The sequence below is a fragment of the Oncorhynchus keta genome, chromosome 9 (genome assembly GCF_023373465.1).
Source record: "Oncorhynchus keta strain PuntledgeMale-10-30-2019 chromosome 9, Oket_V2, whole genome shotgun sequence".
In the NCBI taxonomy this organism is placed as follows: Eukaryota; Metazoa; Chordata; class Actinopteri; order Salmoniformes; family Salmonidae; genus Oncorhynchus; species Oncorhynchus keta.
The window spans coordinates 42,344,287-42,361,229 of record NC_068429.1 but is presented as its reverse complement, the minus strand read 5'-3'; the positions used below and the strand labels follow the sequence as shown (position 1 = coordinate 42,361,229).

Genomic DNA, 16,943 nt, shown 5'->3' with positions numbered 1-16,943 from the left:
CTTGTCCACCAGTCGGTTCGCTCTATGTAGTAGCAATCGAGCCTGGGAAAGAGTTTCGTTGTGTGGTTATAGACTTGGATTGAAGGGTTTGCGGCTGAGTACTTGAGATGGGGATTTGCTCTCAGACCTGGGTCGGATGGGTTCACGAAATATTTCAAACACTTAAAGCTGGAATCCTTCACGGTGAAAGTGCCACGTCCGTTTGCATTGTTACAGCAACAAACAAGTCACTGCAAACAACGAACACTGTTTTTTCCTCTCGAACATCATTGCACAGGCGATAGAAGAGCACAATATGTAGCACAGATGGGTTTTTTTTTACCTTGCTGCACGAAGCTCCTCAGCTATGCAACAAAAACAATAACAACTGTGGTGGTGGCGGCCAGTGCCGCTGTTTCCCCATACTGCGGATTTCATGTTTAAGCAGTGCTTACGGTACATTTTCATATTACGAAACCCTCCAAAAGAGCACATTCTAAATGTTTTCTTCACCTGTTCCCACTCAAGCAGTGCCACGGCCACTGTCATCCTTAAAGGGTGCTTGATTGAGCTTGTTTGGCTCTATGGAACCAATGGCATAGTTCCAAAAGTGAAAACCTCAGCCCTTCGGGCACTCCAGGTAGACTCGGTCAAGTGCTGACCGTGTTAATCTGTCCTTTGGAAAGATAAACAGTGTCACGTTCTGACCCTTGTTTCCTTTGCTTTGTCTTTATTTAGTATGGTCAGGGCGTGAGTTGGGGTGGGAAGTCTATGTGTGTTTTTCTATGTTGGGGTTTTGAGTTCAGCCTAGTATGGTTCTCAATCAGAGGCAGGTGTCGTTAGTTGTCTCTGACTGAGAATCATACTTAGGTAGCCTGGGTTTCACTTTTGAGTTGTGGGTGTTTGTTTTCCGTGTGTGTGTTTGTTGCCACACGGTACTGTTTCGGTTTTGTTCACGTTTATTGTTTTGTATTTTCATAGTGTTCACTTTATATCTTAAAATAAAACGTTAAGGACACTTGCCACGCTGCGCATTGGTCCTCCGATCCTTCTCGGAGGAGGAGGAATGCCGTTACAAACAATGTCCCGCCGATTCTATAAGCCCTGGTTACATTTACAACTCTGTTTACGATTTACACATAATCTGAATGAGATATTATGAGGGAATACTGGGCTGGTTATCTTTGATTAAAACAGAAGCTGAGACATCAACAACATGCACATACTGTATGTCCCTCACTCCTTTCTCAAAGAACCATAACAACTGACAAATTCACCCAACAACAGTAATGCAGCTCTCAATCTGTGGAAGACACTTTTTAACTAAATTAATGGGCAACAAAATGACAAATCTTGACTTTGCAGAAGTGCAAGGTCATCTTCATTAATATTGTGTTCGTGAGTTATTCTGTCACTTCATATTCAGTCAGGCATTTCAGTGTCACAGAGAAAGTACTGATTGACAGTTTAAATTACATCTACATGGGAAGTGTTGGACACCATAAAAACTGCAGACAGGCGTGCTTTTTCAATTTCTTTCCCTTCGAGCAGGCACAGTCACCAAACTGACATTTCAGTAGTGCAGGCCTACACATTTTAGAACCAACCTTTGTGTGGCCTCCACGACAGCCTCAGCCCTGTGAATGGGTAGCCTGTACTATAACATTGATGGTGGTGGTGAGAGAGCCAGTTAACACTTCTTATGGCTGAGATCCCGATAACGGGATCGATATGACAACAGCCAGTGAAAGTGCAGGGTGCCAAATTCAAAACAACAGAAATCTCATAATTAAAATACCTCAGACATACAAGTATTTCACACCATTTTAAAGATACACTTCTCGTTAATCCCACCACAGTGTCAGATTTCAAATAGGTTTTACAGTGAAAGCACCACAAATGATTATGTTACGTCACAGCCAAATCACAGAAAAACACAGCCATTTTTCCAGCCAAAGAGAGGAGTCACAAAAATCAGAAATAGAGATAGAATTAATCACTAACCTTTGATGATCTTCATCAGATGACACTCATAGGACTTCATGTTACAAAATACATGTATGTTTTGTTTGATAAAGTTCATATTTATATTTTTTTAAATCTGAGTTTACATTGGTGCGTTATGTTCAGTAGTTCCAAAACATCCGGTGATTTTGCAAAGAGCCACATCAATTTACAGAAATACTCATTATAAATGTTGATGAAAATACAAGTGTTATACATGGAACTTTAGATACACTTCTCCTTAATGCAACCACTCAGGTTTAAAAAAATCTTTACGGAAAAAGCAAACCATGCAATAATCTGAGTATGGAGCTCAGAGCCGAAACAACCCAAACAGATATCCACCATATTGTGCCGTCAACAGAAGTCAGAAATAACATTATAAATATTCACTTACCTTTGATGATCTTCATCAGAATGCACTCACAGGAATCCCAGTTCCACAATACATTTTGTTTGTTTTGTTCGATAATGTCCATCATTTATGTCCAAATAGCTTATTTTGTTAGCGTGTTTGGTAAACAAATCAAAACTCACGAAGCGCAGTCACTAGTTACATACGAAATGTCAAAAGGTTCTATGCACACATGACTGTAAGTCGCTTTGGATAAAAGCGTCTGCTAAATGGCATATATTATTATATTATTATTACAGTCCGTAGAAACATGTCAAACGATGTATAGAATCAATCTTTAGGATGTTTTTAACATAAATCTTTAATAATGTTCCAACCGGAGAATTTCTTTGTCTGTAGAAAAGCAATGGAACGCGAGGTCGCTCTCACATGAAAGAGCATCTGACTCATTTCCCTCTCATTCACCCCCACTTCACAGTAGAAGCCTCAAACAAGGTTCTAGAGACTGTTGACATCTAGTGAAAGCCTTAAGAAGTGCAACATTACCAATATCCCACTGTATCTTCAATAGGGAATGAGTTGAAAAACGACCAACCTCAGATTTCCCACTTCCTGGTTGGATTCTTTTTTTTATATGGCAGGTTTTTGCCTGCCATATGAGTTCTGTTATACTCACAGACATCATTCAAACAGTTTTAGAAACTCAGAGTGTTTTCTATCCAAATATACTAATCATATGCATATATTAGCAACTGGGACTGAGTAGCAGGCAGTTTACTCTGGGCACCTCTGGGCACCTTATTCATCCAAGCTACTCAATACTGCCCCCAGCCATATTAATCAGGTGTTTCTGGATGTGTGCATTTAATATTTTTGCAGTTAAAATGTCTAATCATGACCCAGCAGTCCTGGGTATTAGCTGTCCCTCTGTCCTTCGTCTCTTCAGGCCATTGGGGGTGTGGAGGCTGGCTAAGCCCTGGTTAAGCACCTGCTTGTCCTATGGCGCTGGGCTGGGTTTGTATTAAGCCCAGTGTCATCGGATGGACCATACTGTGAGTGTGTGAAGCATAACACCCACTGTCTGATTGGGAATTGTGGAATTCACTTTTGCCTCTGTTAGCAATGTGTCCCGACGCTGGCAGAGTGGAACGGAACAGGGGGGCTGACCAGTGTCATTGTTTCAGAAATACACAGACAGCCATGGGAATGTGAATGGGAGAGCGAGAGAGGGAGAGAGAGAGAGAGAGAGAGAGAGAGAGAGAGAGAGAGAGAGAGAGAGAGAGAGAGAGAGAGAGAGAGAGAGAGAGAGAGAGATGGCTTGTGTATGAGTGATTGAGTGTCCAACATGCATCCTGCCACTGAGGTGCATTTTTGGACAGACTGAACACCTCTGGACGACTACTGTTTCAGACTGATAGCAGCACCGCAGACCCATCAGACAGACACAGAGGGAGAGGACACTGATCCAATCTTGGCAGTAAGTCTCTCCTGTTTTTCTGTGTTTATGAGCTGTGAAGTGTTTCTGTGTCATGTGTTTCTCAATTCCCAGCGATGTTTGTGTTTGTTTGTAGCTCATCAATTATTTGGTGAGCATGTGCCTACACTCACCGTGTGGGAGCAGGGGCACCTTTAAAGACCTTTAAAGAGTAATGAAATCAATAGAGACCAGTGGTAATATTTTGAACACACTCGCTGTACTAAAACAGATATCAATTCTGATATTAAAATTGTAACAATAAACCTTTGCCTGAGTTAGTATAATATGGGCTATGAGCCTAAAATGTTCTCCTGAATTGAAATGACATCTTCCCTCCTTACTTTCTTTCAGAAAATGAGCTTGGCTCGGATCCATGATAAACACAAGCTAAAGAAATACTGGGAGGAGAAAATCGAACGTCACAGCGATATAATGGGGAGTGAGGAATCCAGAATGAAGAGCAGTGCCTTATCAAAGTAAGTCTCTCTGTCAATAGCCACATTGCCTTATCAACTATAGACCATCACTGTTATGAAGAATACCTCAGGAAAAGGAAAATACATTTTTTTCTTGTCTTACTAAAGTCTACTTTATAGACAGTAATTACCATTGGAATTCTGTCTCCATGCACAACCATAAGCTACTTACACTAGGGCTCATTGAGTAATTGGCTTTGGTGTCCCCCCATCCCTCCATCTCCAGAGGAAAAATTAAATGTTTCTGTCTTTTCCACAGTGTTTCTTTACTGCAACACAGCCTGTCGGTTTGGTCGCCTATAACTCAATTCTGCACAGGACAGTAACTAGTCTTATATCGGGAACCAATCTCCTCACAATGAGCATCTGTTCTTGAGATGCTGCTCAGAACTTAACCGACAGTAACCAAGACAACACGCCTTGCGCCAATGAAGCATAACTGACATGCAAATGAGTTCTAATCGATTGCAGGCTGAGGCGGGTAGACTACAGAGCCGAGCTACAGACCGGCAGGCAAACAAGCAAGGAAGATGTGCAGGCAGCCAGGTAGGCAGGCAGGCAGAGAGACAGGCCGTCGGGCAGTATGCTGTGCTCTGCCGCTTGCAGTCAGGTCAGTAGGGATTAAGAACGTGTTGTTGCAAATGCACCCTAATCCTTCCTCTTTGGTCCTGTGACTAATCAATGTGAGCAGAATTTGTTTCCTTTGGAACAGATGGGAGGGGCCCTCTAAAGCAGCCCGAACTCTCCACCGCCTGTAATGAAGGTATAGATTGTTCACACACAGAACGACACAATGGGCCTTAAGGCTGATCCGCTCTGTATTAATATGTGTATCTGTGTGATCCACAAATCCCCTTCGTTAAGCAATGAAATAACTGACTGCAAAGGTAATTGCTGCCAGGGAGGGGTGGATGGAGGGAGGGAGAGAGGGATGAGTGAAAGAAAGGTAGAGAGGTTAAGAAATACTGTCTCATTACTCCACTACCAGCATTAGGCCTAATGCTGAGTCACTGGTGAATTGTGTTCAGACCTGGGTTCATCTACTATTTGAAATCTCTCAAATACTTTGAGCATTTGCTATAGCCTACCTGGAGAGTCAGGTGTGCCAAGTTTGTCGTTTTGGGACCGTTCTATAGACCCATTTCCCAGCCACGCCATGAGAAGTTGCACGCACAGTTTGTCATCAGAAACCTCTTTATTTACCTAGCAGTGGATAGGATCGCATGCAACTTCCAATGCAGCTTGTGCGATGACAAACGCGCAATCAGATGGTTATCGTCTACAACATCGCAGATCGCCGCTAGCAAGGCAGAGAGGCGAGGTACAATATCTCAAACAGAGTTAAATAAAGCCAGAAGGTTAATGTACTTGTTGAACATAGTTATAGCCAACAATCTGGTTTGTTCTCTTGATCATCACTCACTCACTGTGAGGGTCCATTGTCAAGGTCCCAACATTAGCGTCCTGCTACAGAGCTTTTAGATGTTGGGATGAGCATGACATTTGACGGTAAACAGAAAATGGCTCTATAGGTGGTCCATGAAGTACTTGAGATGATTTCAAATCATATTTGAAGCGCCTGTCAGATCGCGAGAGATATGATCAGCATTGTTTTTCGACGGGTGATTGTGAAATGTGGAGTCTGTGTCATGTGGGCAGCCGGGAGGCTGGTTGATGTTGATGGACACGTTGTAGGTTTGAACAGGATCATGTGTCAGAGTAGCATCTTGTTTATGTGAGCGACAGGGAGGGCAGTGGAGGTGACACGGTGTTAATTAGCAAATCAATGTATTAGTTACTGAGGTCATCTTCGTGTTAAAGGATCACTGCCGCAGGACATTAAAAAGGCAGAGAAAAACACATTTGAATCCAAAAGAGAGGTGTAAACATTAGCCATGGTGATAAGAATATGCACTTCATAGAGCCATGATAGGTTTCGGTGTTGTATTCTACAGCCATGTTTATGCAAGTCCTCCATGTATCACACTGTCAATTATTTTAGCAGATTGATTCTCCATGAGTTAAAAATGGTCATGTTCATCACCCTTCCAACAGGCTGCGGGACGAGTGGCTCAGGAGGCTGAAGCTTCGGAACCAGCAACTGGAGCATTTCGAAGAGAAACACATCAGGAGGGGCAAGATGTCCCAACAGGCCTTCAAGATACCCAGTCAATGACTACTCAAATCTACATTCTAGAATCTACATCATTCTAAGCCATCTGACTGAGGTCATGACATGTAGATTAGCCTGGCTGCCATCTCTTGTTTAGATACGACATTCCACTCATTGCAACTCCTGTCATTTGCCAAAGACAATCTTTGGCAAATGACGGGAGTGACAAGGAGTGGATTATTAGCTAAAAAAAAGACTGGTACTCAGACTAATGATGTAGGGTTAACTAGGACTAGCTTCTCCATTTCAGATGATGACATTACGACTATAGATTGAGGGGAAATACTGTAACTGAAGTGAAGTTTACTTCTTGCGAGGGAGACTGTATGGCAGAAAGTCAAATGGATGGGATGTCGCCGAATGATTAGTTGCAGAGCCATGCTGTACAGACTTTGTCATTAACACTCATGTCGTAGTTTTGAGGCGACCATCTGTTGTGCAGTTAAATAAGTGCAGGGGAGTATGTGAAGACTTGACTGTACATCAGAGTGACAGTCGTGGTGACAGGTGGGGTAATTATTTGATTTTTGTGTCGAAGGAATATACAACGTGATCGGGAGGAAACATGATGAAGATTGACAGAATATGGTATGTTTTTGTTTTCAAGGAAGAAAAGTATGGAAAGTTCAGAGAAACCATAGAAATGTGTTAATGTCCCAATTTCCGGGCTTAAATATAGATAGAATTTCATAACGTTTAACATAATTTATCTGCAACATTAAAAGAGAGGGGAAAGCATCTCTTCTGAGGCATGTGAAATGTAAAGAACTCAGAACTCATTTGAGTTTTTTTTTTAAATGCATGTGGACAGTTTCAGAGGTTTCTGAGAGATGTGTTCCGGCCAGGTTACACTGCAGGCGTAGTTCCTTTATCTGAGGGGAGAAGTTGGTCTTTCAGTCATCAGTTTAACAAAACATTAGCATTGTGCTTTGAATTGACACTATGTCGATGTGTTTTAGGGTGTCTGCTTATGTCTTGGTGTTAAGACGAGCTGTGAAAGGGAGTGCTGTTAGCTTCATCTTCTTTTCAGTTTGATGTGATGAACAAAGAAATGTAAAAAAAAAAAACATCCTACAGCATCACCATGATCCTACATCCTACTGCATCGCCATGATCCTACATCTTACAGCATCACCATGATCCTACATCCTACAGCATCACCATGATCCTACATCCCTCAGCATCACCATGATCCTACATCCTACAGCATCACCATGATCCTACATCCTACAGCATCGCCATGATCCTACATCCCTCAGCATCACCATGATCCTACATCCTACAGCATCACCATGATCCTACATCCTACAGCATCGCCATGATCCTACATCCCTCAGCATCACCATGATCCTACATCCTACAGCATCACCATGATCCTACATCCTACAGCATCACCATGACCATATTTGAGAAGTGTACAATCATACATTATCAATGGCCAAGGAGACAGCTTCTGATCAAAATAGAAATGATTGGACCGAAAGTACAAGATTGGGAGATGGTACAGTATAACATTACGGAGTATGGCATTACAGAGTCATTTACTCCTGAGGTGCTGACCTGTTGCACCCTCTATAACGACAGTGATTATTATTTGACCCTGCTGGTCATCTACAGTGCCTTGAGAAAGCATTAATGCCCCTTGACTTATTCTACGTTCTGTTGTGTTACAGCCAGAATTCAAAATGGATTAAATTCATTTCTCTCTCTCTCTCTCTCACCCATCTACACACAATACCCCATATTGACAAATGGAATACATTTTTTTAGACATTTTAGCTCATTTATTGATAATGAAATACAGAAGTATCTCCTTTACATAAGTATTCCCGCCCCTGAGTCAAAACTTTGTAGAAGCACCTTTGGCAGCGATTACATCTGTGAGTCTTTCTGGGTAAGTCTCCAAGATTTTTCCACACCTGGATTGTGCCCATTATTCTTCTCAGAATTCATGTTTTGCAATATGTTTATTCTGTAAAGGCTTCCTTATTTTCCCACTGTCATGCAGGTTAGTATTGTGGAGTAGCAACAATGTTGTCAATCCTTCCTCAGTTTTCTCCTATCACAGCCATTAAACTTTTAAAGTCGCCATTGGCCACATGGTGAAGTTCCCTGAGCGATTTCCTTCCTCTCCGGTAACTGAGTTAGGAAGGACGCCTGTAACTTTGTAGTGACTGGATGTATTGATACTTCATTCGAAGTGTAATTAATAACTTCACCATGCTCCATGGGATATGCAATATCTGATTTTCTACCAATAGGTGCCCTACTTTGCGAGGCATATGGAAAAACTCCCTGGTCTTTGTGGTTGAATCTGTGTTTGAAATTCACTGCTCGACTGAGGGACCTTACAGATTATTGTATATGTGGAGTACAGAGATGAGGTAGTCATTCAAAAATCATGTTAAACACTATTGCACACACAGTGTCACGGTCTTCCTCCTCTTCATCTGAAGAGGAGAGGCGAGAAGGATCAGAGGACCAATATGCGGCGTGGTATGTGTTCATGGTGAATTTTAATAAAGAAAACACTGAACACTGCAACACTATACAAAAACAATAAACCAATGAGGACCGTGACGCTACAAATGAGACCTGTGCTGAACACAAGCCACTAACATAGACAATCACCCACAAACAAACAGTGCAACCCAGGCTACCGAAGTATGATTCTCAATCAGAGACAACTAATGACACCTGCCTCTGATTGAGAACCATACTAGGCCCGAAACATAGAAATCCCAAATCATAGAAAATAAAACATAGACTGCCCACCCAACTCACGCCCTGACCATACTAAATAAATACAAAACAAAGGAAATAAAGGTCAGAACGTGACACACAGTGAGTCCATGCAACTTACTATGTGACTTTTAAGCACATTTTTACTCCTGAACTTATTTAGGCTTTCCAAAACATAGGGGTTGAATACTTATTGACAAGACATTTCAGTTCTTGTTGTTGTTCTTTCATTTGTAAAAGTTGCAAAAAACATATTCCACTTCACCATGATGTGTTATTGTGTGTAGGCCAGTGACAAACAATATCAATTGAATTCGGTCTGTAACACAACAACATGTGGAAGAAATCAAGATGTGTGAATACTTTCTGAAGGCACTGTAAGTGTAACAGAGATAAGAGTTTTAGGACACAAACAGCTTAAAACTAAAAGCAATGCAGGCAACATTCCAAGCATGGACTGAACGTCCAACTGTCTTTTGTTTGGCTCAATGTCTAATTTCGTAACTACTGTTCATTCATTAATCATGCACATTCAGTGCCTCAACAAGTCAGAAAACACCAACACGTGTTTTTTTTCATCTACATATTGAGTATCTTTGAGACAGGAGTTATTTCTTTTCTTCTTTCCGACTCAGACCTGAGCCTCAGACCTCAGACGCTGCGACTGTCCAGAGGAACATGTGGTCACATCCTCGCTGAATACATTTTCAAATATTTTCCTAAGAGATACCCTTACCCTCTTCCTTAAGTCCTGACCCATAAAGACACACGGGAAGAGGGTTGCTGTAAGCCAGAGGAGACGGCCAGGGGGTCCAGGGCCTGGGCCATGTCTCCCGAGGCCTCCCCTCCATACTGCATCACCAGCCCTATGATGTGATATTGCAGACAGCACATAGAGAACACAGCCACAACACCCATTATGATCCAGATGGCCCTCTGGGATTTGAGCAGGTAGCAGACAGCGATGACCAACAAGGGGATGAGGAAGCCGAGCACTAGCCTGGTGACGTGGGTGGCTTTGATAGCTGTGATGGCCGGATGGTTGCCCTCAGTTTTGTCTAGTAGGTGGTGATGGGTGCACAGTGACGTGTTCATATAATCAAGGAATACTATTCCTCTGTAGATCGTAGAGGCTGAGGAGCAGGGCCAGGACCCAGGCCAGACCACACAGCAGACAGGCCAGGGTGAGGCTCCGGTGGTTCTGGGCCCAGAAAGGCAGGATGACCAGGGCAAAGTGGTCCAAACTGATAAGGACCAGAGTGAAGACACCTTGCACATAGCCTCTCCAGTGGTGGTTCAGTATGATTTCAGCAATAGAGAAAGGGATGGAGGGATGGAGACACAGCAGAGCAGGTCAGCCACATCCAGGATAACAAACCAGATGGTGTTGACTGTTCACTTCATCTTGACTCTAGCTAACCAAATGACAAAGTTGTTGCCTGGGATACCGAGGACACGGGTAATGCTGTATAGGACCATAGACACCACCCGTATGGATGGATGCCCTTGTTCTGAGAAATACGTTTAATTGAATTGGTCATAATACAAGTCAAACTCCCCCTACTCTTCTGTGAAAGTCCCATTGGAATCGCCATACTCTTCTGTGAAAGTCCCATTTTGTGGTATCCAATTGTTTTAGTAGCTACTATCTTGTCTCATCGCTACAACTCCCATACGGGCTCGGGAAAGACAAAGGTTGAAAGTCATGCGTCTGTGCACCTGGCAACCTTGGTTAGCGCGCACTGCGCCCGGTCCGTCACAGGAGTCGCTGGTGTGCGATGAGACAAGGATTTCCCTACTGGCCAAACCCTCCCTAACCCAGACGATGCTAGGCCAATTGTGCGTCGCCCCACGGACCTCCCAGTCGCGACAGAGCCTGGGCGCGAACCCAGAGTCTCTGGTGGCGCAGCTGGCGCTGCAGTACAGCACCCTTAACCACTGCGCCACCCACTACATTCATTTTCTAATTTCATTTTTTAATTTCACACAAAAATTTTGGCGATTTCACTAACAATCATTCATGATTCAACAGACTCGACAGCCTTGGTTTCTCAAATGATTGTCTCGCCTGGTTCACCAACTACTTCTCTGATAGAGTTCAGTGTGTCAAATCAGAGGGTCTGTTGTCCGGGCCTCTGGCAGTCTCTATGGGGGTGCCACAGGGTTCAATTCATGGACCGACTCTCTACTCTGTATACATCAATGATGTCGCTCTTGCTGCTAGTGAGTCTCTGATCCACCTCTACGCAGACGACACCATTCTGTATACTTCTGGCCCTTCTTTGGACACTGTGTTAACAACTCTCCAGGCGAGCTTCAATGCCATACTCTCTTTCCGTAAGTAAAACTAAATGCATGCTCTTCAACCGATCGCTGCCTGCACCTGCCCGCCTGTCCAACATCACTACTCTGGACGGCTCTGACTTAGAATATGTAGATAACTACAAATACCTAGGTGTCTGGTTAGACTGTAAACTCTCCTTCCAGACTCACATCAAACATTTCCAATCAAAAGTTCAATGTAGAATTGGCTTCCTATTTCACAACAAAGCATCCTTCACTCATGCTGCCAAACATACCCTTGTAAAACTGACCATCCTACCAATCCTCGACTTCGGCGATTTCATTTACAAAATAGCCTCCAATACCCTACTCAACAAATTGGATGCAGTCTATCACAGTGCAATCCGTTTTGTCACCAAAGCCCCATATTCTACCCACCACTGCGACCTGTATGCTCTCGTTGGCTGGCCCTCGCTTCATAGTCGACGCCAAACCCACTTGATGCAGGTCATCTACAAGACCCTGCTAGGTAAAGGCCCCCCTTATCTCAGCTCGCTGGTCACCATAGCAGCACCCACCTGTAGCACGCGCTCCAGCAGGTATATCTCTCTGGTCACCCCCAAAACCAATTCTTCCTTTGGCATCTCCTTCCAGTTCTCTGCTGCCAATGACTGGAACGAACTAAAAAAATCTCTGAAACTGGAAACACTTATCTCCCTCACTAGCTTTAAGCACCAGCTTTCAGAGCAGCTCACAGATTACTGCACCTGTACATATCCCACCTATAATTTAGCCCAAACAACTCTTTCCATACTGTATTTATTTTGCTCCTTTGCACCCCATTATTTCTATCCCTACTTTGCACATTCTTCCACTGCAAATCAACATTGTTTTACTTGCTATATTGTATTTACTTCGCCACCATGGCCTTTTTTTTTTGCCTTTACCTCCCCTATCTCACCTCATATTGTATATAGACTTATTTTTCTACTATATTATTGACAGTATGTTTGTTTTACTCCATGTGTAACTCTGTGTTGTTGTATGAGTCGAACTGCTTTGCTTTATCTTGGCCAGGTCGCAATTGTAAATGAGAACTTGTTCTCAACTTGCCTACCTGGTTAAATAAAGGTTAAAAAAAAGATTGATGTCCACAGTCATACTGTCTATAATACCATGTGAGACTAAATTAACTGAATTATAATTAAAACAGTTCAATCTACAATACATTCAGAATGTTGTTTGTTAGTTTGTATAATTAGAAAATGGAGCGCACATTCCTTGTCACAATACAATATAATTTAGCAGAACCTGTGTCTTATAAGGCCTTTACATTTTATATGCAAAACAACTGTCTTAAAATATTACCATTATGTCGCAGTATTTTCCACTCAAGTCAAAAACTTAACAGGTGCAACGCAAGAATTCACCAAAAATGATACTGAAAACGTGCAAACTTACATTATCGTTGAGCTCACCTTCTAAACGTTAACACGTACAAAAAAATAAATGCTCCCAAATCTAATCACATATATTAGAGACAACTCTGCACAAACTTAGAGCAAGCAATCAAATAAAAGCAGAAACACTGCATAGGTGTAGGTCTATGGTTTTGACTGAACAAAACATTTACATTATACACTAAACAAAAATATAAATGCAACATGTAAAAGGTTGGTCCCATATTTCATGAGCTGAAATAAAAGACGCCAGAAATGTTCCACACAAACAAAAACCTTATTTCTCCTCAATTTTGTTCACATCCCTGTTTGTGAGCATTTCTCCTTTGCCAAGATAATCCATCTACCCGACAGGCGTGGCATATCAAGAAGCTGACCAAACAGCGAGATCATTACACAGGTACACCTTGTGCTGGGGACAATAAAAGGCCACTATAAAATGTGCAGTTTTCTCACACAACACAATGTCACAGACGTCTCAAGATGAGGGAGCGTGCAATTGGCATGCTGACTGCAGGAATGTCCACCAGAGCTGTTTCCAGAGAATGTAATGTTAATTTCTCTTTAACATAAGCCGCCTTAGAGAATTTGGCAGTACATCCAACCGGCCTCAAATCTGCAGTCCACATGTATGGCGTCATGTGGGCGAGTGTTGTGAATAGAGTGCCTCATGATGGCAGTGGGGTTATGGTATGGACAGGCATAAGCTACGGACAACAAACACAATTGCATTTTATTGATGGTAATTTGAACTCACAAAAATACAGTGACGAGATAAAGGCCCATTGTGAGGCCTATTTTTTTTTAATGAGCAACAGATGCATATCTGTATTCCCAGTCATGTGAAATCCATAGATTAGCACCTAATTTATTTCAATTGACCGATTTCCTCATATGAACTGGAACTCATTAAATGCAATGACATTTTTGCAATTTGTGTTTATATTTTTTGAAACCTGCCTAATTGAAACAAATGAAAACATTTGACTCTCTCTTTGTATGTGTGACCTCAAGTCATTTATTTTATATAGACGCATGAGGAAAGAAATATCTGTAAAAAAAAAATATATATATATATATATGCAAATAAGGGATGGGTAAAAGTTAAGAAAGTTCCATAATAACTTGACAAAGGTAATGCAATTGATTCTTACTGTCAGAACAAAGTGGAAGCAATCATTGTCTATTTGACTTTTATTTCCCTTCAAGCAATTGAAACAGAATACTTTGATGTATACATAATTCACAAAATATAAATGTTTACATTTGACTGTTGGCATAATCACATACGGCATATCCCATAGCGTCGTACATATGGGCCAATGCCAAATAATTACATCACATAAATTAGCATTTTCTCACTCACTCACTTTCTGTTTGACACTTGCCAGTTCCTTGGGACAGACTTCCTTCCTTGGTTGGTTAGTTTCTTACAGTAAACTGAACAGTAATATGGGGACCTTTGTGTGACTGGGCAGGGCCTCTACTTCCTCTTCTTCTTGCTTTTCTTGCTGCCCTCCCCTTGCTGGGAGCCGGAGTCTGCCCCTGCACCCTTCTGGGTCCTGGTCTTCAGTTTGGGGATCATCTCAGCACAGTAGATCATCACATCTTTACCTTTAGGGACAATCAGAAGGAAAGCAAAGCATTCATATTTGTTTGAATGGTCACACACACACACACACACACACACACACACACACACACACACACACACACACACACACACACACACACACACACACACACACACACACACACACACACACACACACACACACACACAAACTGTGCGTTGTGAGATCAGTTGATGGTGAAGACAGACTGCATTTCTTCCAGTTTGGCTAATTTGAGCCATAGGGTGTTGCTCCTCTCCTTCACAAACACTCACGTGATGCAAACTTGTCTGAGCAGAGAGTTCCATCCTCCTGCTTCAACTGAACACGTACTCTTCCTCTGAACGTCACGTCTCTGTTCCACTCTCTAGAGTACATCTTGTTCTGTGGTTGGTCAATTGAACAACAATTAGAGACTTATAGTCAGGCAATACCCCTAACCTATGGTGACGTGTTTGACGATGGAAAATGGCTGTCGTGGAATTACTTCGGTGGGAGCTACACAATGGTAATGAATGGGGCATTCCCCTCCGATGTAAAGCATTTTGAGTGCCTGTAAAGCACCACATGTAGCTATGCAACTCATTATTGATGTAATGTCGCATTACCTCCACAAGAACATTTGCCCCTGCTGCTGTCAACACATCACGGATTTCAGCACATGTAGGATTCTCCACTGCCTGGTTGAGTACAGAGGAAAACCAAGATGTCAGCCATATCCCTCAACACACTCTTGAGGGCATAGGCTATAATGAATCAGTATTAAGTGGTGTATACGTGTGGTAAAGTTAGACCATAAGTGGTTTGTATGCGTGTCCGTTTACCAACATAAATCGGCAATAAGTAGTCCACCATTTATTGAACCAAATAAATTAGAAGAATGCTGCAGATTTGGTTTACCTTTTCAGCAGGTATCCGTCTCCCCTCTGCTAGGGTCTTCTTACTATTTACATAGGAAGGGTATATGCAGATAAACCTGCAAAATAAATCAGAACATGTTAGCTAACTAGCTATTCATAACTTGATGTCTAGAACATGTTAGCTAGCAAACACTGCTGCCGTCTCAACTGCAACCGACAATACAATGATACTATTACAAGTTAAGACGTATTTTCATTTGAAACGAAGAAAATAGCTAGCCAACTGACTTCAAAGTTTCCTAAGTTAACGATTTTCGTAGACACGCTGGCTAGTTTTAGCTAACACATATGGCTGTCTTCGCTTGTTTTTCTGTTCACAGGTAGGACTTCAACTCAATAACTTTTCATGGGAAAACAAGAGATATGAATCTAATATCACCCACCTTTCCTTTTCAGCTGGATTATCACTTAGTGGAGACATTTTCTCAGAACACACTAGCACAGAGTTCGCGTTAGCTTCCTAGCTGGGACCTGTATAAAGCTAGCCACAATAGTAGCAATGTGCGGTTCGCCTTCAAAATAAAAGGTCCTAATTGAAAGCGATTCAAACGGATACAAATAGTGGAATCATGCCATATTTGGACTAGATCATGATAAATAAGATCGGAATGTTGTTATATAAATTCAACAAAAGACAATACTTTGTTAATTTGACACAAAAAAAGTTGAAATCGCTCTGTGGATGTATTACACATCAGAATTGCATTGGGGCATAGTCCACAGGAGGATGGTGGCACCTTAATTAGGGAAAATGGCTCATAATAATAGCCAGAACTGAGTTAATGGAATGGCATCAAACGAATGGAAACCATGTGGTTGATACCATTCAACTTATTCCACTCCAGCCATCACCATGAGACCATTCTCCCCAATTAAGGTGCCACCATCCTCCTGTGGACTATGCCCCAATGCAATTCTAGTGTAATACATCCACAGTGTGATTTCAACATGTTTCTACTTTTTTTGTGTCGAATTAACAAAGTATTGTCTTTTGTTGAATTTAAATAACAACGTATAGCAAACTCCAACTGGAGTAGTATTTAACAATTCACAACAGTACACACAAATCTAAAAGTAAAAGAATGGAATTGAGAAATATATAAATATTAGGATGAGCAACGTCAGAGTGACATTGACTAAAATACAGTAGAATAGAATACAGTATATACATATGAGATGAGTAAAGCATTATGTAAACATTACTAAAGTGGCCAGTGATTCCATGTCTACGTATATAGGGCAGCAGCCTCTAAGGTGCAGGGGTGAGTAACCGGTTGGTAGCCAGCTAGTGATGGCCATTTAACAGTCTGATGGCCTTGCGATAGAAGCTGTTTCTCAGTCTCTCTGTCCCAGCTTTGATGCACCTGTACTGGCCTCGCCTTCTGGATGATAGTGTGGTGAACAGGCCTTAGCTCCAATGGTTGTTGTCCTTGATGATCTTTTTGGCCTTCCTGTGACATC

At 42.1% G+C, this 16,943-nt stretch overlaps 1 protein-coding gene, 1 long non-coding RNA gene and 1 pseudogene across 3 annotated transcripts; 1 reads left to right on the top strand and 2 right to left on the bottom strand.

Annotated features, from left to right (window-relative positions):
- The first annotated feature begins 3,594 nt into the window (after nucleotides 1-3,594).
- On the top strand, nucleotides 3,595-9,721 carry LOC118387882 (uncharacterized). Of its 2 annotated transcripts, none has more exons than XR_008143348.1 (4): nucleotides 3,595-3,815; nucleotides 4,167-4,291; nucleotides 6,347-7,052; nucleotides 7,620-9,721. It is a non-coding gene; the product is annotated as an uncharacterized LOC118387882 (long non-coding RNA). The 2 variants fall into 2 exon arrangements; XR_008143347.1 differs by having other exon boundaries at nucleotides 3,596-3,815; nucleotides 7,542-9,721.
- A 116-nt stretch (nucleotides 9,722-9,837) lies between these two features.
- On the bottom strand, nucleotides 9,838-14,251 carry LOC118387948 (C3a anaphylatoxin chemotactic receptor-like; annotated as a pseudogene).
- srp19 (signal recognition particle 19) lies at nucleotides 14,126-16,024 on the bottom strand. The gene is made up of 5 exons (XM_035776692.1): nucleotides 15,866-16,024; nucleotides 15,463-15,538; nucleotides 15,171-15,242; nucleotides 14,838-14,946; nucleotides 14,126-14,563 (listed from the first exon to the last, which is right to left on the bottom strand). The coding sequence occupies exons 1-5, from the start codon at nucleotides 15,901-15,903 to the stop codon at nucleotides 14,433-14,435; spliced, it is 426 nt and encodes a 141-aa protein (XP_035632585.1). The 5' UTR covers nucleotides 15,904-16,024; the 3' UTR covers nucleotides 14,126-14,432.
- Nucleotides 16,025-16,943: the final 919 nt, after the last annotated feature.